The 24,920-nt window shown below is 40.5% G+C and overlaps 1 protein-coding gene across 1 annotated transcript; it reads left to right on the forward strand.

Annotated features, from left to right (window-relative positions):
- Positions 1-9,830: 9,830 nt before the first annotated feature.
- Tlr4 (toll like receptor 4) lies at positions 9,831-20,938 on the forward strand. Its single transcript, XM_004641503.3, has 3 exons — positions 9,831-10,190; positions 13,917-14,083; positions 18,656-20,938. The coding sequence occupies exons 1-3, from the start codon at positions 10,095-10,097 to the stop codon at positions 20,913-20,915; spliced, it is 2,523 nt and encodes an 840-aa protein (XP_004641560.2). The 5' UTR covers positions 9,831-10,094; the 3' UTR covers positions 20,916-20,938.
- The last annotated feature ends 3,982 nt before the right edge of the window (positions 20,939-24,920 follow it).

Here is a 24,920-nt window from a genome sequence, read left to right on the forward strand (position 1 = left end):
GAAACAACCAAGATGCCCATCACCTGAGGAATGGTTGAAAAACATTTGGTATTTTTATACAATGGAGTATTACTTTGCTATAAAGAATGATAAACTTGAAGCCTTTATATTGAAGGGAATGACATTTGAAGATATCCTCATAAGTAAGGTAAACCAGACACACATGTGTAAATGCCATATAGTTTCCTAGTATAAGAACTCAAAAGAAGAAATACAAATAGAAAGGTATAATAGAAGTAAAAGCAAAGCAAGAACTCGAGGACTAATTAAGAGGGAAAGGAGAGGAGCTAGGAAACATGATAGTGACAAGTCATACAGTTACATGTAGAAGATGGGCAAGCAATGATCCTGAGAATCTCCAGATTTTTGAACCTAGCAGTTAATTGGAAAGATTCTCACCCTGACTAACTATATATTCTGATACTTGTGATTAAGCAACTGTGCTGAAGATGGTAATCTGTAATAGTAGTTTCATGCTTGGAGGGTCTGTCATTCTGGTCTTCTGAATATGGGCTGCTTGTCATGACATGCCAGTTGCTGCTATGCTGTCTCTCGGGTAGATGACTGTTCAAAAAGAAGGTGGTGGTAAATGAAGGCAGGAGACAGGAAAAAGAATGTTGTGGGACTATCCTGCTTCAAGGTTATATATGGTTAGATTTCTGGACTTATGTGTAAACATAAGTATTATATAATTTTATGACTATTTTTAAATAATATTCTAATTTTTAAATGTTTTTTCATCATATTCTGTGGGGACTGAAGGTTCAACATATCAATACTTGATAAAAAAATACCTGTTCCATGTTATGCCTAAAATGTTTGATATTTGAACAGATAGTGAGGTTAAGCTTAACAGCCTAGGTTGTATGGTAGTGACAATAAACTTGTCTTTTGGAGTGTTAAGAACCTAAGTTTGCAGACCAAATTTAGAGAAAAAGGAGGGTCACAAGGAAAGCCAACATTTTGGCCCTAGCCTTCCAAAGTCAATTAAGACTCAGGACATATGAGAACTTGTACTGTGATGTCACGTAACTTGGTAGTGTCCCTAGTTTTCTGATCAAGGAGATTATGAGACCAAAGAAGAAAGTGAGTGATGATGTAGAGTGTGCTGAAGGAGAGTCACATGGAGAGAAAACATTCTCTCAGACTCTCAAAGAGAGCACATTGGCCAAACAATGGCCGTGACTCATCCACATGGCTGACACTGACAAAGGATCTACAATCTGAGGTACAGGATCTCAGGATAAATCTCGTGGGGATTTCACTGACCTTATCAGACCCAAAAGCTACAACTCTTGTTGCATAGTTTTTGCTTTATCTCCGTCTTAACCATCCAGCAGAAAAGTATAAAAACAAAATATAAGAAGTAAAGTCATGCTGTTATGTTGAGCTGTAGGGGACTCAGGTCAACAATTTCTGACATTGCCAGTGAAGCGGAAGACCCAATACTATTATGGACTACTGGACTCTTTTAGATTATTTTGCTGAGTTCACACACCTATAATATTCAAATAACAGAACTAAACACAAAAAAGGGGATATAGATGAATGTCCATTTTGTATCTGTGTATTCAATATGGTTTGGATAGATATATAGTTCCATTTTCTTAATGAATATAGGGATTTGTTCTAATAGAGTTTGTAATTAGTATATCATGTCTGCATCTTGTACAGCAATTAACCACTAGGAAGAATGTATGCAAGATGTTAATTATTGAAACTATCCTACCAATTTGGATTGAAACTGTCTCATTGCTATTTGTTTCTCAATAAAATTATGGGGGAAAAATAAAGTTATCAGGATTGAATTCTCTTGATTGATATTATATGAGAGAAAGAGAAATGAGAAAAATTACATGCATACAATGCATGTTATGTCTTACCATGAGATTTCCTGTACCTTTTATGACTCTGCCAGCATAAAGATCTTCATCATACATGCTTCCTGGACTTGGAACTTCAAGAACTGTGAGATGTAATATGCTTCTGTTCTTTATAACTCCTCTTGTCTGTGGGATGTTGTTGATAATAGTAAATGGCCTCATGCAAAGGAAATGTAATTGTGTAGTAGAAGTTGTAACTGAGAAGTAGAGCTCTCCCAAAGATTAAGATCAAGCCAGGGAGTTATAGCAGGTCATGACATAAGTTAATTCCATGAAGAAGCTACTTTGGTTTTTAAGTAAATATTTGGGGTCTATATGGACTCAATTATATTGGTTGGACCTCAAGGGAAGAAGTCACTAGGTTAGGTACTTTTCAGTGTTCCACATGTATATTTGTCCATCATTTCAGCGTTGGGTCACTCCCAGATTTCTATATTCCTTGAGTGTGAATGGTAGCAGAAAATGAGAACTACTTGCAGAATCATTCAGGTACCTGCCAAGCGGTAGTGCTTACTCATAACCTCTCTCTCACCCCTTCCTTCCTGAGGCAAAAGTCACAAAAACCTCACTTACACAAGCGTGTTATGTCCAGAGTGACACATGGTAAGGTAACGTGCAGTCTAGTACAGGATTGCGTCAAATACCAGGTCAAACTATTTCATCATCAGTTGAGCTTCAGCTTACAATCTTCCTGCCTCAGCCTCCCACAGTACCTAATTACAGGAATGATCATCCTTATTTACTGATTCATTCAGTTTCTTGAGTAGTTACTGTATACAGGTCACAAACAGGCATTAGAGCCAGAAGTATAGAAATAACAGACACAGTCTGCTCACTCTGGTATCTTCTTAGCCTATATATGAAGTTAGACTCTAGTCAATCACTATTATTTCCCAATTCAATATAATAATTGATACACTTGATGAGTTTTAAATGTCTTCATGGCACTGAGCGCTGTGATAGGTAAGGTGAGTCTTGGTTACTTTTCTCATTGCTGGGACCAAATAACTAAAGTTAAGGGAGGGAACATTCGTTTGTAGAGGTTTCAGTCCGTAACTTGCTGGATCCAAGGCAGGGTGGCAGGGCAGAGTGACATTTCAGAGTGGGCAGGAGGAAGCAGAAGATAAGCAGTAGCAGCAAGAGATAGTAGTGGCCTTCTTTCTGCACCTTGTACTCCATCCAGGTCACCTACCCTTAAGGTGAGTAGCACTGACACCCAAGGGAGGCACCCTTAATCCAAGGATTCAGCCATAAGTCAATCCCAGCAACACACCCTTAATCCCAGTATCACACTCCCTAGTCCAGTTACCTCCAAAAAGTCACACCTCTTACTGCATGAGCTTTGGGGGACATCAAGATACAAGCCATAGCACAGAGTGTGCCATAGCATGCAGAAAATGCCCAGAATTGGCTGCTACCCTCCAGGAGTTGAAAGCCTAGTGGGAAAGAAAGAGGATCCTTCCCTCCTGAGCATAACAGAAGGCTGCTTTGTGAACACAAAGGAGCCAGGGGCATTCTATCTGAGGGGGTCTGTACATGTGCTAATAAATAAAAGTCGCAGTGTAAAGACTTACATATCATAGAAGTGTAGGATCAAATCGTATCAATTGATACTGTGTTGGATATGGGTATCCAAGCTTAAAAAAATGAATTTCATGGGCCCAAAATATTGTGAAACCTGAGATATCCTATCTACTTTCATAGACGGAAAATGCACATCATACTTGTAAATATGCTAAAGCTTCTGTAGGGAACAGATCTCCTTTTAGCCATTTATTTCTTTTATTTGCTTAAACAGAGCCCATTTTTCCCTGTTAGACACACTACTCTATTGGCTATCCTATGCCATTGACCACAATATGAAAGTTTTCAGCCACTAAAAATTTAAAAAAACCTGCCAATTATAACTCTAGTATATTGTCAGTTATGAGATACATCCTTATTTGAGGAATGTTAGCATATAAAAAATGTGAAGGTTGGAAACATCAGATAGGTGGAAGGAAGTGGGTTTGGTCCTGAGACATGCTAAGGAAAGAACGTCTTTCTTCTATGAGCCAGCCTCAGCTGTGGCTGTTCGTTCTTATGATTTGCTATTAATTCTATGAACCAGAAGTTAAGTTCTGAGATTGTGGTAGAGAGAGCTCACTGGTAAGGTTTTAGTGTTTCCTGGTATAGTACAGAATTACTCATGAGAAGTAGGACCCAGCAGTAATTCTGTGTGCATTGGTGAGAAAGAGGCAGAGATGCAGATGGAAGCAGAGCCAGAGAACCAGAGAGCCAGAGCTAGAGATGTGGTCTTGGGAGTAGTTCTGCTGAATGAAATGAAAAAGGAGATGACACATGACAGAGACAATGCAGAACAAATATCTGAGTACCTGGTGGCTCCTCTGTTCTTTTCCCATCTGCAGCAAACTTAGAGGCTGCACACTGAGTAGGGCAGCATAACAACAGCAAAGGATGATGCATCCACAAATCATACCCAGCCTATTTCCAATCACAATTATTTTGTCAGCACTTAGTGAACAACAAGTAAACTTTTATTGTCCAAAGTCATTGAAATTTGGAGATAGGTATTCTAATTTGCTTAATTTAACAATGATCAGTCGTGTTCTATTTTAATTCTTTTTTTTTTTCATTTTATGTATTTGGTACAGGGTCTCACTATGCAGCTCATACTTATAATGATTTTCCTATTTTCAGCCTCCCAGTGCTGGGATTACAGGCATGTGCCACCATGCCTGGACTCAGTTGCTGACTCAATGCACCCCAGGGGCTGCTAGGCTGGCACAGCATGCAGGGCCAGGAGTCTAATACTGGTCCCAGTGCTTACCAAAGCACAAGCTTAGTCCACTGAGCTATCTCTTCCGCCCTTACTTTCTCACTAAATATACAGTACCTTTCAGTAGACCAGAAGAAATCAGCAGTATAGTTATCCAAGATCTTCTGTATTATTGCTAATACTTTTAAATACTTTTTATTCTTTTAAAAAATTTGAAAACAATAAGTTGCTTAAGAAATATGCAGTATTAAATACTTCTTCCAAGTGCTGGAAGAAAGGAGTTGCCTTCATTGGCTGGATGATTATGAGTCCTGAGCTGGTCTTGTTCCACTTAAAGGGTGGCTCCCCCTGCTTCTGTACTAAAGGTGTAATGATTACTTTATTGTCGTGGAAATTTTATGAGCTCATGCTGATAACATACTGACCTCATGTAATGCTGCAGTGATAAGCCTATCAAGGCAATCAAATAAAACTCGATAACTAAAGGGAATAAAAGTTTTCTTTTTATATGTCTGTGTTCTGGAACATGCACATAGAACTAAGACAACTTTGAAAGGAGTCCGTACAGGATAATATACTAATCCCATTCACTTCCCTTAAAAATGAAACATCTCACTAGGCACCATCAAGATTTTTTTATTCGTGAACAGGAAAGTTCACCAAGAAGACCTCTATACAATGTATGCATTGATATCTCATGAAGTGGAGTCTATAGCATTTTGTCCAATCCTTTCTCTTAGGCTTTATTTTAACTACCTAAGGGTTTTCTTTACAAAGATGGAAAAAAGAAATGGCATATGTATGCCACATACTTTTATTACCCTGTGCATTTATACGTTGTGTGTCAGCGATGTGGTGTTATCCATCCTGCCTGGAATAATGCTCACGCTTTGCTTCTCCTTCCTAGGGTGTGTTGGGAGGATATTGAGAGAGGCTTCAGTTCCAGGTCACATGCAGCCTCAGCATAATACCTGCATGGCACAAGGTGCTTCTATTTGTCTTTTAGAAAGATGGTTTTGATTTCAGAATTAAAGATGAATTAGAAGAGCTGAGAGTTTTGAACATGTGGGGCTGTACTCTGTAAGATATAGACAGTATATTTATTGCACTACTCTAGGTCAAAGAATATATTTCATGCTAATTCCACTAGAAATGAAGATTGAAATTTAGAATCACTTTATATTTTCTATTTTATGACCAGGGAGAGATTTTTCTTTTCCTGTATGGTGAGACCCAAAGATCAGGAAACATATTTTCATTGAAAAAGACAGACTGTCTCTCATAGTATCTATTGTACCTTTCAGATTTTATTTATTCTTTCAGGTTCTTACAATAGGGAGACAATATGATATTGACATGTGAGTGTGATTTATTTCACTTATGAGTATGATCTCTAGTTGCATCCATGGATCTATAAAATTCTCAAGTTTATTTTATTTATAGCTGAGTAATACTTCATTGCATAAAAAATACCACATCTTTTTTCATCCATTTCTCAGTTGATGGGCATTTGGGTTGTTTCCAAGATTTAGCTATGACAACTTGCACTGCTATAAACATGGGTGCACATATATCACCGTGGTATGAGGTTTTCAGTTCTTCTGTAAAAAATACCCAGGAGGGAAACAGCTGGGTTGAGTGGAACTTCTACTATTTTTTTTGAGGAATCTCCACTATTTCCATAGTGGTTGTACCAATGTATACTTATTTTGAAATCAATTTTGCATGCTTATATCTGGTAATCTGAACAACAATGTGCAATGTAACAACCATTGTTAAATTCCTCTTTTGTAAAGTAAAATTCTGTATTGTTTGTGATTTTTTTATTCTCTTAAAAAAATAAAATGTTTGTGCACACACACACACACACACACACACACACACAGGACAGATTGCCACTCAGCATTCAGAGTCAGGGTCGTGTCACACCCTGCAGGTGGCCATCTGGGGAAACACCCTGGCAAGACAGGTGGTAGAAGAAACAAGGGGGAAACCATGAGCCTGAGATGTTTCCTTGAGTATAATTATGAGCCAGATAAAAGAGTGTTTCAGAGTTGGCGTGGGTCAACAAAGGTCACATCGAAGGTGTGATTCAGGGTGAGGCCCTTATCTGCAGGAGTTCACTGCCCTGGGCGGGAGACTCTCTTCCTCATCAGGGAGAACACTGAAGGGGCTGTTCATTTCAATCTTCTCCCAAACTAGCTGCATGCAGTGGGGTGTGTGCTCTGAGGTTTAAAAAGTTGTGCATGTATAACTTTTTGTCTTTTTTTTTTTTTTTTTGGCTGGGCAGGTGTGGCATGTGGCATGGGGATGGAACCACAGTCCCTGCAGGCTTGCCTAAGCTTGCCTAAGCAAGAGCTTTAGGTGGCTGAGGTATGTCACCAGCCCTGTACATGTAAAATTTTAACAATATATTGTAGCAAAAAAAGCACACTGCTGTTCATCCCCTTCAAAATACTCTGCTTCACTTCAAGTCCCCTTATCCCATGCTTCCCACTGTCTGACGCAGTGCTGGAAGCCCTCTTTTTTGATTGTCCTTAATCTCCTGTGGCTGCCCAGATGCTGTGAATCTATCCCCAAATGCTTTCCCTCCGCAGTCATTTTGACTGTGTGGAGAAACCAGAAGTTGCACAACGAATCAGGAGTTTTCAGTGCACCCATAATGTTTGTAGATGTTTGCTTTTCTTTTGGGCTTTTTATCATACCTTGTAAAGACGTGAAAGAGAATTTCCAGCACTGCTTAAGGAAGTGGCCAGAACAGTAGGATATGTGTGTTCCCAGCAAGGGAGGGGATCTTGAGGAGGATGATGGGAGTCTTTTACTCTAATCATTTTTCTTTAAATTTAAACATTCAACCAGGGTTTTCCCTCACCCCTCATAAACTCTGCAAGGCTGGACAGGGGCTGAAAACTGCAGGTCCTGCTCAGCCATACGATCAGGATCAGGAGGGCTACAACGTCTGCTTCACAATGGGCTGTGTTGTGACCTATTATATTTGGTAGTGCAGGGGTATTACACGCAGGTTTTGGACTTATATTTTCAACTTGTGATGATTTTATAGTGATAGTAGCCCAATGGTAAATACAGAAGCAACTTATGTAGAAAACAGAGTTCATATATGGGCAGTGTGAAAAGTGAGAAAAGTAGAGTCACAAACTTCAAAGAGACTCTCATGTTGGATGCTTATATGAGAGAAAAACACCATTACAGTTCCAACTTTATTGAGCACTTCCCCTGTGCCGGGCTGCGCTCTAAGATTGTCATACGAGTAGTCTCCATTCATCCCCAAGCATAGGTCCTCTCAGCGGCTTTGTATTGAGTTCAGTCATGCTGGTGGGTTGAAGAAATATGCAAGAATCTGCACTCAGTCCTTTAGGACATGATGCCCCATCATCAGGTTTCCTACCTGCTGCATTTGTGGTGTCAGTGTGATACTGTATATCAGGGAAACTATCAAGCACATCATAAAGATAATATCTCAGTTTAAACTGTTTTTATGTAATAGAAACTTACATTGCTCTTGTTTCTTTCCAGATACTATCCTAAAACTTTACAAAAGCTAGCCCATTGAGTCCCATGACAATATCACCACTCTGCCTTAACCACATGCTTAATATATTCATTATAGCTATCATTGATGAAATGTAACCATCAGCCATGCACCACACTAGACATTTTTGTAAATTATCTTAATTCAATCACACAAGGAAAACATAATTATCTTCATTTCCAAGACCAGAAAATGAAAGCTTGGTAGTTTGTGTGATTTGACTATCATTGCCTGGTTTTATTTTATAAATTGTATGCATATGAGTTTCTCGCATGATTAAAAACTGCTTCTAGCTTTACAGGTCAGAAATTAAGATTTAGTAATGTGTGTTGAGTCCATTTGGCCTGGATTTGAACTTCAGTATTTGGCACTGGGACTTTTCTTTCTTTCTTTCTTTCTTTCTTTCTTTCTTTCTTTCTTTCTTTCTTTCTTTTTCTTTTCTTTTCTTTCTTTCTTTTTGTATTTTAGGGAAGGGTCCACAGGGTGTTCAGGTTCTCACTACTAGATCTCATAGCGATCCACCTGTTTACAGACTCCCTAAAACGCTGTAATCCCCCAGAGCTGGGATTACAGGTGTGTGCCACCATGCCGAGTCTCAATTGCTGTCTCAGTGAGCCCCAGGGGCGGGGCCAGCACGCAGGCCCTAGGATCGAACCTGGTCTCTGAACCTTCTTGCAGGCATTTTCATACAATGAGCTATTTGTCTGGCCCTTTACTTTCAATCAGTTTGATGAACTGTATTGTATACCTTTAGCAAAAGGTCATATGTTTCTGATGGTGACTAAATGCAAAGATTGGGCCTTTAACAAAGAAAGTAAGGTAAACTGAAGCTGTGTGGTTAGATCCTGATATAATATGGCTAACATCCTTTATCTTCATTCATGTATATAATTTTGGATTAGGCCTACACTTTGAGCTACATCCCCAGCCCATTTTCATTTTTTTTTTTTAATTTTGAAACAGTATCTCACTAAATCACTAAGTACCCAGACTAGTTTTGAAGTTACAATCTTCCTGCTTGAGTTTATTCCGGTGCTTGGATTATAGGTACCTGTCTGCGTGCAGCTAAGGGGGCTAGTCCAGTCCAATCCGGTACATGCCTGTACTCCAAGCTCTCTGGGTGGCTGAGGCAGAAGGATTACAATTTTAAAAGCAAACTGGGCAAGTCAAGAGACAGCCTGTCTCAGAATTAAAATATACATATATACATGTGAACTTTGAGACTGGCTGTCTCTAATACTGCTCTGTGCAAGTCCTGGGAAACAGAAGGGAGAGGAAGAGAGAAGGGGAGGGGAGGGACGGGTAAAAGGGAGAGGGAAAGGGCGGGGGAAGGGCAGAGATCTGGACACAGAAGACAGACACACCTGCTGGCTTCTATGAACCTGCTAACTTCTGTAAACCACCTAGCCTGGGATTACTTTCTGTAGTTCTGTGGCAGCCTCAATCAGTACAAACAGTAATTTCCACTACTGAAAAACTATGGTAAACCCACTGCAATTCCAGGTGGCTGAGCCCGCTCTGTAAAGGAGGTCTCATAATTTTCCTAAATGCACCAGAGCGAGGTCAGATGACTTCCCGGGACGAGCGCCAGCTTCCTCTTGTTGCTCCAACCCCTGGTCAGTAAGAGGTTTGCTTCTTCGAACTTCCCCTCCAGAGGCTGGGGACAAGTTGTAGAAAAACGAAACCCCAGGAAGCTAAGGTTGGCACTTTCGCTTCCTCCTCGCCTCCTACCCTTGCCTGCTTTGAATTCAGTCGTTACCCCACGGCACTCACCGGATTGAAGAGCCCAGAACCGCGGGACTCTGCCCTCTCAGGTGCCTCACCGAGGCAGGCAGCCAGGCATGCTTCCCCGCGGCCGCTGCCGCTCGCAGAAAATGCCAGGATGACGCCGCCTCCGCGGCGCCTGGCTGGGACGCTAATCCTAGCCATGGCCTTCCTCGCCTGCGTGAGAGCCGACGGCTGGGAGCCCTGCGTGCAGGTACGTGCTCCGGGAGCGCTTCTCCTGCGAGCTTCCCTCCTGGCCTGAAAACCGCTGTCTGCCCAGAACTTGCAACCTAAAAAGGAATTAAAGGAGCCAGACTTGAAAAGCCCCAGGAAGCCAATAACTCCTAGTTAATTACCAGGCAGCTGATGGTGTGTTGTCCTGCTTGGGACTTCTCAACGCTGCGATGTGCCTTAGATTAGTTAGACTGGCTTGAAGTCACTGTTCTGCGGCCGCCTTGGCTGTGTGACAGTGGGGGAACTTCCTAGGCCTCTCTGGGACTGGCGATGACCCATAAAATAATTGTAATAGTCATGTTTCACTGGAAAGTTTTAGAAGGGCTGCTTCGTTGCAACGGCTTTGTATTTGTAGTTTTTAGACCCGCTTTAAGCAGTCACTGGGTCCCTTTTACTCTCAGGATGAAGGTGATTTTCTTTTTCTTTGCTTTTATTTTTAGCACTGGGGACTGCACCCAGGGCCTTCGCTGGGAACCACATTCCAAGCCATATATATGGAATCACAGGCATGTGCTACGCCTGGGTCTTTTTGCTTCTTAAGAGAAAGCAACTTCTAAGTGAATTGCGGACGTCTACATAGGGTTATATAGTTCAGCCCAGAGGTTGAAAAAAGAGTAAGAGTAAGAGAGAGAAGACAGAGAGAGAGAGAGAGAGAGAGAGAGAGAGAGAGAGAGAGAGAGAGAGCGCTAGAGCTACAGAAGGAAATAGAGAAAGAAAAATAGGAGAAAAGGGTGGAGGGGAGAGGTCAGCTAATACAGTTCTTTCCTTCTTTGTGAAATACTGACCAGTTGGTGAGTAACTGGTCTCCGACTTAGTCTCTTGCATTTCACTCCGGCACACACGGTAGACTGAACAGTCAAGATGATTCAGTATGAGACAGAGCCAGAATCTCCAGGAAAGTTGAGGACAGGGGAAAAAACAGTGTAATTTGATGTGTAACAAAGACTAATTTGTTATCTTGAAGTACTACTGTCTCCCAGTTTCCTGCCCAGCGTCCTTGCTTTCCTGTTTTTGTCCCTCCTTTTATGTTAATCAGGATCCAGCCTTAATTTAGGGTAAAAGCCCAGGATCCTTCGGTGGGGACCAGAGCCTGCTCCCCCTGCCCATCCGCCAGGCTGCCCTAGGCTGGGGCCTGGGCTGCCATGGCCTGGATTCCTGAGGAGTGACTAATGCTGGGACTCTTAATTCACCCTTTAGAGTCCAAGTCTGCTCATTTCTGTTTGTTTTCATTTGTTGATTTTCCAGATGCTTGGATATAGCAAATTACTCTCTTTAAAAACTTTTAATAACTCCACAGCCAAAGAGTAGCTTCCTGCCATAAGGCCTTTGCTTTCAATTAGTGCTGTCCCATGACAATAGTGTGTGGCCTATGTAGGTAATTTTGAAGTTTCTAGTAGCCACATTCAAGAAGTAAAAAGAAACAAGTACTGGATGTGTACCCTGATGTCTTGGTTTAGGAACTTAATTTGTTTTACAGTGTTGGGAGAAGACAGAGATGGTTGTGTTTGTACAGGGGAAAATGGCTGTGGTTGTGTTTGTCCCCAGTCTGGGGAATGAAAGCCATATTTTGCAGGATGCTTTTGTTTAAGAACCAAATTGTCTGCAAATGGGAGGATTTGTGACCCAATGTGTCACCGAGGTGTATTTGTATGGGTAGAATATATAATAAGTAGATATTGTATTATTAATATATGATATAGTATTATGTGTTTTCCGTTACTATACGTTCCTGAATACATATTTATCTCACCTTCAGCACTCTTGTCTGTTTATAGTGTTCCCCATGCTTGTGCTCAGTAGGTGTGTGGCTCTAGGTGTGTGGCTCATGGCTGCTGTGCTGGGGAGCACAGTCCTGTCATCTTCATGACTGAATCACTCCCTCCATGTAGACCTTACTAATGTGTCTTTCCTTCAGAGCCATCTCTTTCAACTGCCCCATGAAGTTGGCCACAACCCCCTTTTGGTTTCAAATGCTCTTTGGGAGAGTCCGAGCGAGCTTCCCAAGCTTCCCTTCCTTTCCTTGTCACCCTCTTCTTTCCTATGCAATGCTTCCCTCTGCCCATTTGTATGTATTTGAATCTAATTTATCTTCCAAAAATCCATGTATTCATTTATTTATTTTTTATTAATTTTATTGAGAAGGAAATGGCAATGAGATAGTTACAAAACAGGTTAGTAGGACAGTTACAATACCATTTGTTAGCCACGTCTGAATCCACAATGAATCTCTACTTTCTCCAAGCCATGGGACATATTTTGCAGCCCTGACTTGGGGATGCTGTGGACAGTGATCAGTCCACTTTTGTAGTAGCCACCTAGTCTCTCACCTCATTGAAGCTGAGGACCACATCAGGTTTGTCCTTGTGTTATGGTCCAGATTGCTGATCAAAATTGCATAGCATTTGGGCTTAAGCAAATGGTACAATCAAGTATTCAATGTTTTTCATTTATTTTTCCAACAGGGAATTATTGATTAATGGCCATTTGCTAGGCACTGTTCTGAGCACAGAGATGAAGCAGAAAGCAAGGCTATCAAAGCTTACACTGTAGTGTAGAAAATGAACAATATTTAAGTAAGAATCGTGGAGGCAACGTGATGTTGCCTTATGATATAGCTGTGGAGGAAAACAGAAGGTGGACAAGGAATCATGGACAAGAGTCTCTACTCCATAATGGTGGCTCCAAGGCTCCTATAATTGATGACATTTAAGCATACATGGGAATGAAGTGAAGAAGCATGGATATAAACTTTTGTGGCTATGTGTATTATTTCATCTTTGTGAATTTGTGTATTCTTCCTCTTTAAGAGGTTGCTTTTCAGATTAAATTATAGCATATAGCAAAAAGAAATTTGCAGTCATACAGTGGGAGATTCATAGTAGTTATTAATGGTAACATGTATTCAACAGTTACATTGTAGTAAACTTTGAGATAAGCTCTTTACCTTATCTCATTTAATTGTTTAAGAAGATTTTGTTAGATTTAAACAACAGAGAACCAAAACTAGCTTGCTTAATCAAAGAATATTGTTGGAAGAAATCAGAGAATTCTGACATTCCATAGGTTACAGAATAAGGCTTACATTGAGTATGAGAAATTAGAAAAGAAACCAGCACACAAACCAACCCAGCATAGAGTGCTTTACCTCAGTTATGGTAAGGATGGCCCAAAGAAGGCCCCTCATTTCTGTACTCTCTGCTAAGTTATTGCAAATCAGTTTTTAAACAACCTGATTGGTAGTTTCTTTATGGCTATATCCAATAGAGGGATTAGAACAACACTAAGTATTTTATTATTTATATTTTGCACATAATAAATTTGGTTCACCAAAGTTTCTTTTTAATGCTTTGCCCAGATTACACAAAAAATTACAGTAGGAAGCTTAAGGCTTCCAGATGTCAGAGCCCTTTATCTTCTATTTGCTTTGCTTCCTGCTAAATGTTACTGTCGTTGCCATCAGAGATTAGAACAGGTGCTCTTTCTTTGCTATCTAGAGCAAGACATTGAATGCATTTCATATATGGATGGATTCATTCATGAATGAATGAGTGAGTGAATGAATGAATGAATGGCCAAGTGGATGCAAGAAAGAAGTTTGGCTGAGTGTTGTACATGTTTTAGAGGGAATTAGCACCCTCATCTGTGGCTCAGGAGAGGAGAGGTGGGAGCACACGTAGCTGTGGCATCTAACATGTGATCTTTGCAGGTGGTTCCCAACATTACCTATGTGTGCATGGAGCTGAATCTCTCCAAAGTCCCCAGTGGCATCCCCTCCTCAGCCAAGCACCTGGACCTGAGCTTTAATCCTCTGAGGGTCTTAGCCCGCCGAAGTTTCTCCAGCTTTCCAGAACTACAGGTGCTGGATTTATCCAGGTAATGAATGAGGTTTTTACATACTGGTCAAAGTGAGGTGTTTGTAGTTCTACCACTTTATGCTTTAGCCAGAAATCCTGGTTGGTGGCACCTCAACTTCATCTGTTCTTTCAACAGATGCCTTACTCGTTTTATAATCTTGGACAAGTGACCTTCATTCTCTGGGTCTCAATATCTTCATCTGTGAAATAGGTGACTGGGTAAGACAGTCTCTAAGAATAGTTCTGCCACTCGACTTTTTTTTAAGTCAGTGGAGAATACAGTTGTACCTTGGTTCATGAACTTAATTCTTTCCACAATTCTGATCACAAACCGAATTGATCACAAACCAAATTAAATTCAGTGGTTAGGTTCAATGTTGACCTTATAGGGAAATGTGATTCAATTTGCAACCAGAATAGTAGAAAGAACTAAGTTTGTGAACCACAGTGCCACTTTATTGACTTAAGTGCTTGCATCACCAGATGTTTATGACACTTGGCTAGGAAACAAACTCTACTGACACATGATTCATACCTGTTTTTCGGAGGATATAATCTCTTAAAAGAGTTAACATGTTAAAAATCTGGCCATGTTGCTGGCCACGTAATGAATATTCAAAAAAATGTTATCTAATTCTGACATTTTGCATTCTGAAGCTAGATAAGGATCGTGATTTATGACCACAGATGATAAAGTATATAACTAGAGGTAACAAATTGTGTAGTTCACTAGAGAAGCTTAGCAGGTGGTCAGAAAAGATTTGAGGAACTGACCAGGGTGCAGATGTCTTAAAATATTGAAAGTGAGGTAGGGGCTGGGGAAAGGAAAGGAATAAGTAACCCAGGAAAATGAGGCCATAATCAAAGGAAAACATCAGCTCTGAACCAGAGAATAGTGACTAAACTATTTTCTGATGCAGAGAAGTATGTCATTTTATTGGAGAAGGTGAACATAATATCTTTTAAGGGTTCAAATCTTAAATTAATTTCATCTTGAAGGATCTCATCATAGAGGGGATAACAGGCCATATTCATTATAATGTTTTATAGGAAATATAGATTTATTTCATATATGGAGTTCATCACATAAATTTTTTATAAGCCCATAGTATGAAAGTCCTCTTTAGAAGGATTTTTGTAGAGAAGAAAGCAACTAATTAATGTTTCATGAATTTCAAGTGGGATAGAGGTTGTTTTAGTAACTCTTCTCATTGCTCAGATAAAATACCTGACCCCCAAAGCCATAGGAGGAAAGGCTTATTGTAGTTCACAGTTTATAGATGCTTCAGTCATAGTAGGCTAAAGAAGGGAAAGTGGCAGAGGGGAGGGGAATCACAGAAGAGAAACAGTTCATGACAGGCAAAGGCAGCAAAGCAGTGAGGAAGGGTCAGCAAACAGTGAGGTAGAAGCCTTTTCTTTTTATCTCTTCCAGGCAGCCTGTGGTTTGGGTGGGACTACCCACACCCAGGGTGGACCTTCCTATTACCCATGCCCAGAGCTATACTTACCACTTCAGTGGACTAACTTAGTCCACACCCTTGATCCCAGCATTGTATCATTTGTTCCCAGAGTCACACAATTTAATTCCAGGGTCTCACACCCTAGACGCAGACATTTCTAAAAAGCCCTACCTATGAGTGCATGAGGCTTTGGGGGGACATCTAGACAGAAACCATGGCATTGGTATAGGATAATGAAATGAGAAAGGGACATTTTAAGGCCAGGAGAGTAACACAAAATTTTGGGGGTCAAGAAATCCCAGACAAGTTCTACTAAAGCATTTATAACCCTGTGATCCTAGGTGTGCCATTCCATCTTCCCAAGGATCAGTTTTCATATCTGTTAAATAGAAGCAAGGAACTTATCCTGGATAGTTAAATGTGTTCATGGATAGTAGCATGTTTTATATATACTAAACACCCTATAAAAATATATTTTGTATGTGTAAAATGTTATTATACATTTCATTAGATTCTAAATTGTAGCTTATCAAGAGGGAATTTTGTCAAGAACTTTATTGAAGTACCGAGAAACCAAACTCCTCCTTTTCTTAAAATCAGAAGTATTTTCTCATAATTCTCAAAATTTCTCTTTCATCTACCATATACTCAAGGAACTTTCTTTTGAGGCGCTAAATATGTGCTTAAAGGAGGTCACTTTCCTGTCTGGTTAGCATACAGGAGATTCTGAATTAGGGCAAGTATAGGCCACACCACAACCTACATCCTTTGTCTGTTCATATAGTGTTGATGTATTAGGATAGATGTCTATCAGTGCACCATTTCCCACATCTGTGTGTGTGTGTGTGTGTGTGTGTGTGTGTGTGTAACATTAAACAATATATATATATATATATATATAGAGAGAGAGAGAGAGAGAGAGAGAGACAGACAGACAGACAGACACTGAGGCTTCAAAAGTCTAAGTTTGTTTTGTACATTCACACTGCTTATTTCAGCAGCCCAGAGACTCAAATTCATAGTGTTTCCTTTTGAATACAGTGTCTTCTTTGTCTTAACACTCGGGCTTCTCAAGTGAGGAACTGTCAGCACGAAGACAGAAACACAGCAAGACTTCTTCAGTCCTACCTCATGTGTAAAGCAATATACATATAAGGTTATGGGCTATGGAATTACCTGTCTAAAAGAAGGAACTTTATGAATTATCAAGTTTAGTGCTTCATGCAGCCTTTGAATCCAGAAAGAAAGAAATGGTTTCCAGAGATCAGACAGTAAGAGAGGATAACAGGCGCACCAAAGCTAGTCCCCTTCCTAGTGCTTTTTGTGCCACACCCAGCACTCTTTATCCAGTTATAAGGAAATAACAAAAGCTTGGGTTCAAATGCTTTTGTTACTCAAGGACCTCCGGAGGGTACAGGCAGGATGGGAAACACTAACTGGGGCTGTGCAGCACTAAATCCAAGTACGAGTTGTTGCTGACAGGCACCTCCAGCACTAGCAGCAGTTTGCCAAAAACCTGCTGTCTGTTATTGGCTGCTTAAGATCCCAGCCAGTGTTGCCCGGCTAGCTCAGTCGGTAGAGCACGAGACTCTTAAGATCCCAGCCTGTGGAATGTCTCCATTGCCTGGAACATGATATCTGCTTCTCTTGAGCTATAATCTAAATCTCCGATCTGCTTGTAGTCCTCTGCTTTTCCTGAAACTTCCTTCTTCACTACCCTGTCTTATTCCCTTCCAGTACCCTTTCTACCTTGCAGCCCCAAATGCTGTGGTTCTGCATGGATTCTCCATGCATCGTGGTTGCTTGGAGTTAGGGCATGACCTGTTCCCTGTACCTTTACTTCATTCTTATTGATGTTTATTTACACAAGTTGCAAGCTTAGCTTTCTTTTTTTTCTCATGTATTTAGTACAGGGTCTACAGGGTCTCACTACGTAGGTAGGATTTATAGTGATTTTCCTGTTTCCAGCCTCTCAAGCACTGGGATTATAGGCATGCACAACCATGCCCAGTGTTTGTCACCATCTCAACGCACCCCAGAGGCAGGGCTGGCATGGCATGCTGAGGCTCGAACCCCAGGCACTGCGCTCTGCCTAAGCGGGCACTTTAGTCTGCTGAGCTATCTGGCCAGCCCTACAAGTTGCAACTTACCTATTCCCTAGTCTGCATCAGTTTCACTGATGCAGTTATCCTTTTTTTATTGTTGCTGCTGGGACTAAATATCTGACATTCAAAATTAAGGAAGGAAAGGTTTATTTAGCTCACAGTTAGTGGACTTTTAGCCTATATTTTGCTGGCCCCAAGGCAGACTGGCACATGGCAGAGAGCAGCAGCTTATGGTGGCGGAAAAGAACAAAGAACAAAGGGAGGAGCAACAGCTGTCTCCTTTTTGTATATTATAAACAGGCTACCCTGGGGTGGCAGTGTAGAACTCACACAATGTCTAAGTCCTCCTCTTGCACAGGATAGGAATGTTGACACAATGTATCAACCACCACAGTGTCCTACAGCACTTCCTTTTTCTTCCACAAAACTTATGCTTACCTGTTATGGAAAATTACCTGTGATCACAACTTTCAAATATCTGTCTTGCACAAAGTCAAGGGTATTTATGACACTGATATGTCACTACATGCATTGACCTTTCTGTATCTTTTCTTGGTATTTGTTCATCTTTCAAATTGACATTCTTCAGTCAACTACATGGCTGACAACTGACAGCTACTCATATCTTCTATCCCAATCACATGCATGATCAAAATGACACATGGCAAGAAAAGACTAACCCTGATATAAGACTATTATATAATCTATCAACCATGCAACCTTCATACACACTAATTATTGACCTTCAGTTGATTTTCTTCTGAAGGATTTGCTGACTCTGCTTAGCATGTGTGCTTAACGTGATTAAAAAAACCAAACAACTTATCATTGCAGTTAGCATGATAATATTGAATCTGTGGAGCTCCTTGTTTGTTCATATAACCATCATCTGCTTTGCTTGTCTTTGTCCATGTACAATTATATGGGATATCACATCTGTATGAAAAGCTACATGACTGTGATTGTCATTCTATTTTGAACTTGTGTTCACCACAAATATATGCTCTGCATCTTTTCTCTCTGTAGGTGTGAAATTCAAGACATTAAAGACGATGCATTCTGGGGCTTAGACTACCTCTCTACCTTAATATTGACGGGAAACCCTATCCAGAATTTAGCACCGGGAACTTTTTCTGGACTACTCAGTTTACAGAAGCTGGTGGCTGTGGAGATAAATCTGTCCTCTCTGGAGAACTTCCCTATCAGGCATCTCAGAACCCTGAAGGAGCTTAATATAGCTCACAACCTTATCCATTCCCTGAAGTTACCTGAATATTTTTCTAACCTGAGCAACTTGGGATACTTGGACCTTTCCAATAACAAGATTCAAGAGATTCATCATAAGGACCTCCATGTTCTGCACGACAAGCCCAATCTCTCCTTAGACCTTTCTTTAAACCCAATTGATTTTATCCAACCTGGTGCCTTTGACAAAATGAGGCTTCAAGGACTAACTTTGAGAAGTAATTTTGATAGTGCACATGTAATGAAAACTTGTATTTATGGTCTGACGGGTCTAGAGGTCCATCAGTTGGTTCTGGGAGAATTTAAGAATGAAAGGTATGTGCAAGAGTTTGACAAGTCGGCCCTGGAAGGACTGTGCAACCTGACCATTTCAGAGTTCAGGCTGGCGTATTTAGATGACTTTCCCAAAAACATTAATGGCTTCTTTAAATGTTTGGTAAATGCTTCTGCAGTGTCTCTGGCAAATCTGTACATACAAAGCCTTGAAGGCCTCCCTAATGATCTACAATGGCAATCTTTAGAGCTGGTGAAGTGTAAAGTTAATCAATTCCCCATGTTGGAGCTGCCTTCTCTCAAAAGATATGTTTTCACTGCCAACAGAGGTGCGATCAGTTTTTCAGAGTTTGAACTGAAGAATCTTGAGTTTCTAGACCTCAGTAGAAATGGCATGAGTTTTAAGGGTTGTTGTTCTCAGAGGGATATGGGAACAACCAGTCTGAAGTATTTAGATCTAAGCTTCAATGATGTTGTAACTATGAGTTCAAACTTCCTGGGTTTAGAACTACTAGAACATCTAGATTTTCAGCATTCTACTTTGAAACAGGCAAGTGAATTTTCAGTATTCTTATCACTCAGCAAACTGCTTTATCTTGACATTTCCTACACGCACACTGAGGTCGCCTTCCATGGCATCTTCAGTGGTTTGGTCAGTCTTCAAGTCTTAAAAATGGCTGGCAATTCTTTCAAAGGCAACGCCCTTTCAGGTATCTTCACAGATCTGACAAATTTGACCTTCCTGGATCTTTCAATGTGTCAGCTGGAATATGTGTCCCAGGGAGTATTTGACTCACTCCTTAAACTTCAGTTCCTGAATATGAGTCACAACAAATTCATATCACTGGATGCATTCTCTTTTAAACCTTTGCATACACTCCAGATTCTAGATTTCAGCTTCAATAAAATAGTATCTTCCAATGGGCAAGAACTACAGCACTTCCCAAGTAATTTAACTGTACTGAACCTCACTCAGAACCCTTTTGATTGTTCTTGTAAACACCAGAGTTTTCTGCAGTGGATTAAAGACCAGAGGCAGCTCTTGGTGGATGCTAAAAACTTAGAATGTGTGATGCCTCCAGATATGGAGGGTAAGCTCGTGCTGAGTTTCAGTAATACTACCTGTCAGATAACCAAAGTCATCATCATTGTGACGGTGGTCAGTGTTGCCGTGGTATCTGTGATAGTAGGTCTGGTCTATAAGTTTTATTTTCATCTCATGCTTCTTGCTGGCTGCAAAAGATATGGTCGAGGTGAAAACATCTATGATGCCTTTGTCATCTACTCAAGCCAGGATGAGGACTGGGTGAGAAACGAGTTGGTGAAGAACTTGGAAGAAGGGGTACCCCCCTTTCGTCTCTGCCTTCACTACAGAGACTTTATTCCTGGTGTGGCCATTGCTGCCAACATCATCCAAGAGGGTTTCCACAAAAGCCGGAAGGTTATTGTGGTGGTGTCTCGGCACTTTATCCAGAGCCGCTGGTGTATCTTCGAGTACGAGATTGCTCAGACTTGGCAGTTTCTCAGCAGCCGCTCTGGCATCATCTTCGTTGTCCTGCAGAAGCTAGAGAAGTCACTGCTCCGGCAGCAGGTGGAGCTGTATCGCCTCCTCAGCAGGAACACTTACCTGGAGTGGGAGGACAATGTCCTTGGGCGGCACATCTTCTGGAGACGACTCAGAAAAGCCCTGATGGATGGAAAAGCATGGACTCTGGAAGGAACAGCGGGTGTAGAAAACAGCCAGCAAGAAACAACAGCTTTGACCTGAGGAGGGAAATCTCCAGAGATGATTCTTACACAGTTAGAGCCAGTATTGGCTCCATTAACTAGAACTATAGTGTGGCAGGGGTCACGCTCTCAGCAAGTAATTCAGGGGTGCACAAGATGCGCACAACTGCTAATCTCATGGCGCTTGCGGTGTGAGTGGAATAAATTCTGTGCTACAATTTAAGACCTTCCAACTGTGTTTTGACCAACTCGGCTAAACTGTCATCACTGGGGAAGTCAATTCAGCTCTTACTCCTTCAGCTTGAATGAGAAGTAGGAGGTTGGGTTCTAGAAAGGGCCAAAAAGGGCATTATTGTTTTCTGGCGCCATTTGAACGGGAACTGTGTCATAGATGATACTTTTCCTATCTTAAAAGAGTTTCAGGAGTTTCAACTGAACTGAGTGTTTGTTTACTTTTTCCTTTTATGTTGAATACAATTAAAATTCAGGATGATTCATACGATTCCTAGGTCAGGGTTCCCATTCCATTTCACATCCTTTCCTTAATATTGTAACAAATCCCTAAGGAAACCTGATTAATATCCTGATCATTTCTTAGTATGATCTCTTTATTAAATAATAATTCCTAATATTTTTGTTTTTATAAATCCAGTTCTTATTTCTCATGTCCTGCCCATATACTCACCTCATAAATAGCCTTTTAGAGACATGCTGGATAGATTCATATTTAATGACAATTTTTCAAGCAAGTATGTAAAATATTCTCCATCATTTTGTCACTTGTTGTCATTCTTAAGTTATTACCTACTAAGTTATGGCTGTCATAAAGACAGCATTAAAATAATTTGGTTGAAAGGGGACTTTTCTCAATAGGAGAAAAGTCCAACTTCCTGTTCTTAGGCAGAACAGTTTGCTCTGAGAGTGGGAAGGAAAGAGGGATACTGCCGTAGGCCGCATCTTGTTGAAGCAAAAACATCTGCATTGGGAACTCTAGTGTGACCCCTTGAAATGAGCTGTAACAGAAGTTTCCTCTCAAAATGAATGTTGTTAGATAGAAACCTGGATCAGATAGAAACACAGATCCTTTCCGGGATATGTAGAGGGCTGGGACCCTTCCAGTGAGCCCTGTCTATCCCTGTAATGTCAGTCAGGTTGGGGGCTGCACATAGCCATTTCCTGCTGGGAGTCACCTGCAGACCAGATGTAGGCAAGAGTCGATGTAAGCACTAAGCAAATAGCCTGGCAATGATGGGCTCTTGGTAAGGGGAGTGTCCATAAAACCCCATTCACTTGGCTAGAAGTAACAAACCCCCCAAAAACCAAAAAAGGAGCAATGAGGACATCACTAGAGAAGTGCAAATCCAAACTACAATAGGTGGCATGCTATGCCAGTTAGAATGACTATTTTCTACTCAATATATATTAAACATATAAAATATATTACATATATTTATATATAAAACATATATTGGATATGTATTTTATATATATAAAATATTTCAAATGGGCAGATTGTCCAGGATGAAGAAGAAGTTGGAGTTCAACTCCTACAGTACAGGCGAGAGTATGAAACAGAGCTGCTGTTCTGGGAAACAGTGTGGCAATTGCTCAGAAGAGTGAAAAGTGAATTCCCGTGTGATTCAGCAATCTCACTTCTGGGTATATACCCAAAAGAACTGGAATCATGATCTGAAAAAGACATCTGCATTTCCATAACTGAAATAATATCCACAATAGTTAAATTATGGAAACAACCTAAATATCCACCAATAAATAAATGATTAAAATCTGATTATTATTCTTTTTCGGTCTTTGAAAAGAAAACTTTGTAACTGATAGTAACATAAATAAACATAGAAGTCTTTATGCTAAATATCGTAAGGCAGAAAGAAAAATGTTGCCTGATTTCACTACTTAGTGGTTCTAAAATAGTCAAACTCAAAGACAGAGATTAAAGTAGTAATTCTCAGGGATCAGAGCAAAGGAGAAATAGGGAAATCAAGACCTGGAAAGAGGTTTTCCCATTGTCATGAAGTTATAGTGATTCAATACGAGTTATTCCCAAAGAGCTCCTGCATAGCATACTAACTTTAATGAGCAGTAATGTGTTAAACACTTGAAAATTTGTTAAAACTGTAGGTTTGGGGCCGGGGAGATGGCTCAGTGGAATAAGCGCTTCCCTGGCAAGCGCAAGGGCCTGAGTTCAATCCTCGGTTCCGAAAAAAAAAAACAAAACAAAATAAAACCTGTAGGTTTCATGTTGAATGTTCTTACCACCCACTCATACACAAAAGACAGGAAACTTGTGTAGGTGATGAATATATTTTACTACTTTGTGGCAATGGTCTCTCAAATATATGTGTATGATCAAATTGTATGCATTAAATATGTGGTGATTTTGTAAATCTATTTGCCTTCAATGAAGTTGTAAAAAGGAAGAGATGAAAATCTAGTTGGGAAAACTGAAAATTTGACTACGCTCACAAATGCTGGTGACTGTTTCAGAGTACAACTGGTTTGTGTGCATTTAGGGTGTGTGGACACATCTCCTTTTGTTTGTCTCACACATAGAGAATCTGCATGTGTGCATTTGCATGTGTGCCTTTGTGTGCTCCTGGCAGTGCTTGTGTATGTGTAAGAATGTATGTGTTGGTGTGATCAAATTTCTACAGCAAAGAGTGTCATTATTTTCCATGGTGAAATGTATCTTTTGATGTGTATAATTATGGCTGTTGGAGATAGGTTCTCTTCTGTGTTCAAGCATGATTTTCTGTCTATTATTGTCTGTTACTTTCTGAGTAGTCTTCTTTTTTTTTTTTCAGAACCAGGGATTGAACTCAGGCCCTTGTACTCACCAGGCAAGCACTTACTCTGCAGAGCTATGTCCCTGTCCCTCGCCCCCAACTTGCTGAGTAGTCTTGAAAGTGAGTGATTTGATGTATGACCCTACTGTATGCGAATATGCTTTTGTTCAAATTTACATAAGAATTCTGGGTTGAATAAGGCAATAATCCTAAGAATTTCCATTAGGCTTTTTTTTTTGGGGGGGGAACTGGGAATTGAACTCAGGCCCTTGTGTTTGCCAGGCAAGCTTGAAAATAGTAGTTACTGGGTATAATTCTTACCCTGACTAGATCTCTATTTTGATATCTGTGAGCTAAGCAACTGCATTGAGGACAACAATGTGTAAAGCATGTTTGAAATACCCATCATCTTGGTCTTCTAAATGTGTACTGTTTCGAATGTCTTATCAATTATTACTATACTCTCTTAAAAGTAATTTTTTTTAAAAGTAATAAAAGAAAATGAGTCAAGAAAAAAATTTAAGCTCTCTTGAAAACATGTGGTAATATTCAATCATAGTCCCAACTTGCATAACTACATCTGTTAATCTGAGCAACAGATTTGATGATAAAAATAGATAACATATCAGTCACTGTTAACCAGATATCCTTGCTTTTGAAAATCTGTAATGTATGTATTGTTACATGTTATCCTGTTTCTGTCTTTTCTTTTGTTTTTCTTGCTCTTGTTTTTACTCTTTAAAAAGAAGAAAATTATAATAAAAATAAAAATTTAAAAAAAAAAAGGATTCTGGGCATGTGTCTTTGTTGAGGTAAATGTGCAAAGTCCATTGAGGAAGATAAAATTACAACTGGGTCGCTTCCTGCAGCAAGGCTAACGCTGCCCTTCCTGTCAGCATACTCTCATAGATGGAGTCTGCCAACTGCAGACAAGGTGAGAATGGAAAAAAAGGGGGGCTGGCCAAATAGCTCAGGGGATTAAAGCACCTACAAGCAAGCACAGGGGCCCAGGGTTTATCCCTGGGCCTGCTGGGTTGGCCCAGCCCCCAGCGTGCACTGCGACTGCAATTGAGACTGTGCATGGTGGTCTGCATCTGCAATGGCAGCTCTTGGGAGGCTATAAACAGGTGAATCACTATAAGTCGGATCTAGTAGTGAGACCCTGAACAGCCTGTAGATCCTTCCCTAAAATACAGAAGAAGGAGGAGGAGGAGCAGGAGGAGGAGGAGGAGGAGGAAGAG

This window comes from Octodon degus, unplaced genomic scaffold (genome assembly GCF_000260255.1).
Source record: "Octodon degus isolate 3935 unplaced genomic scaffold, OctDeg1.0 scaffold00137, whole genome shotgun sequence".
NCBI classification, from domain to species: domain Eukaryota; kingdom Metazoa; phylum Chordata; class Mammalia; order Rodentia; family Octodontidae; genus Octodon; species Octodon degus.

Excerpts from the sequence above, each read along its gene's own strand:
- Tlr4 (XM_004641503.3), top strand. The coding sequence starts at position 10,095 with ATGACGCCGCCTCCGCGGCGCCTGGCTGGGACGCTAATCCTAGCCATG. Across the intron at positions 10,191-13,916 it reads GCTGGGAGCCCTGCGTGCAG|GTGGTTCCCAACATTACCTA; the intron begins GTACGTGCTCCG and ends TGATCTTTGCAG. Across the intron at positions 14,084-18,655 it reads CAGGTGCTGGATTTATCCAG|GTGTGAAATTCAAGACATTA; the intron begins GTAATGAATGAG and ends TTCTCTCTGTAG.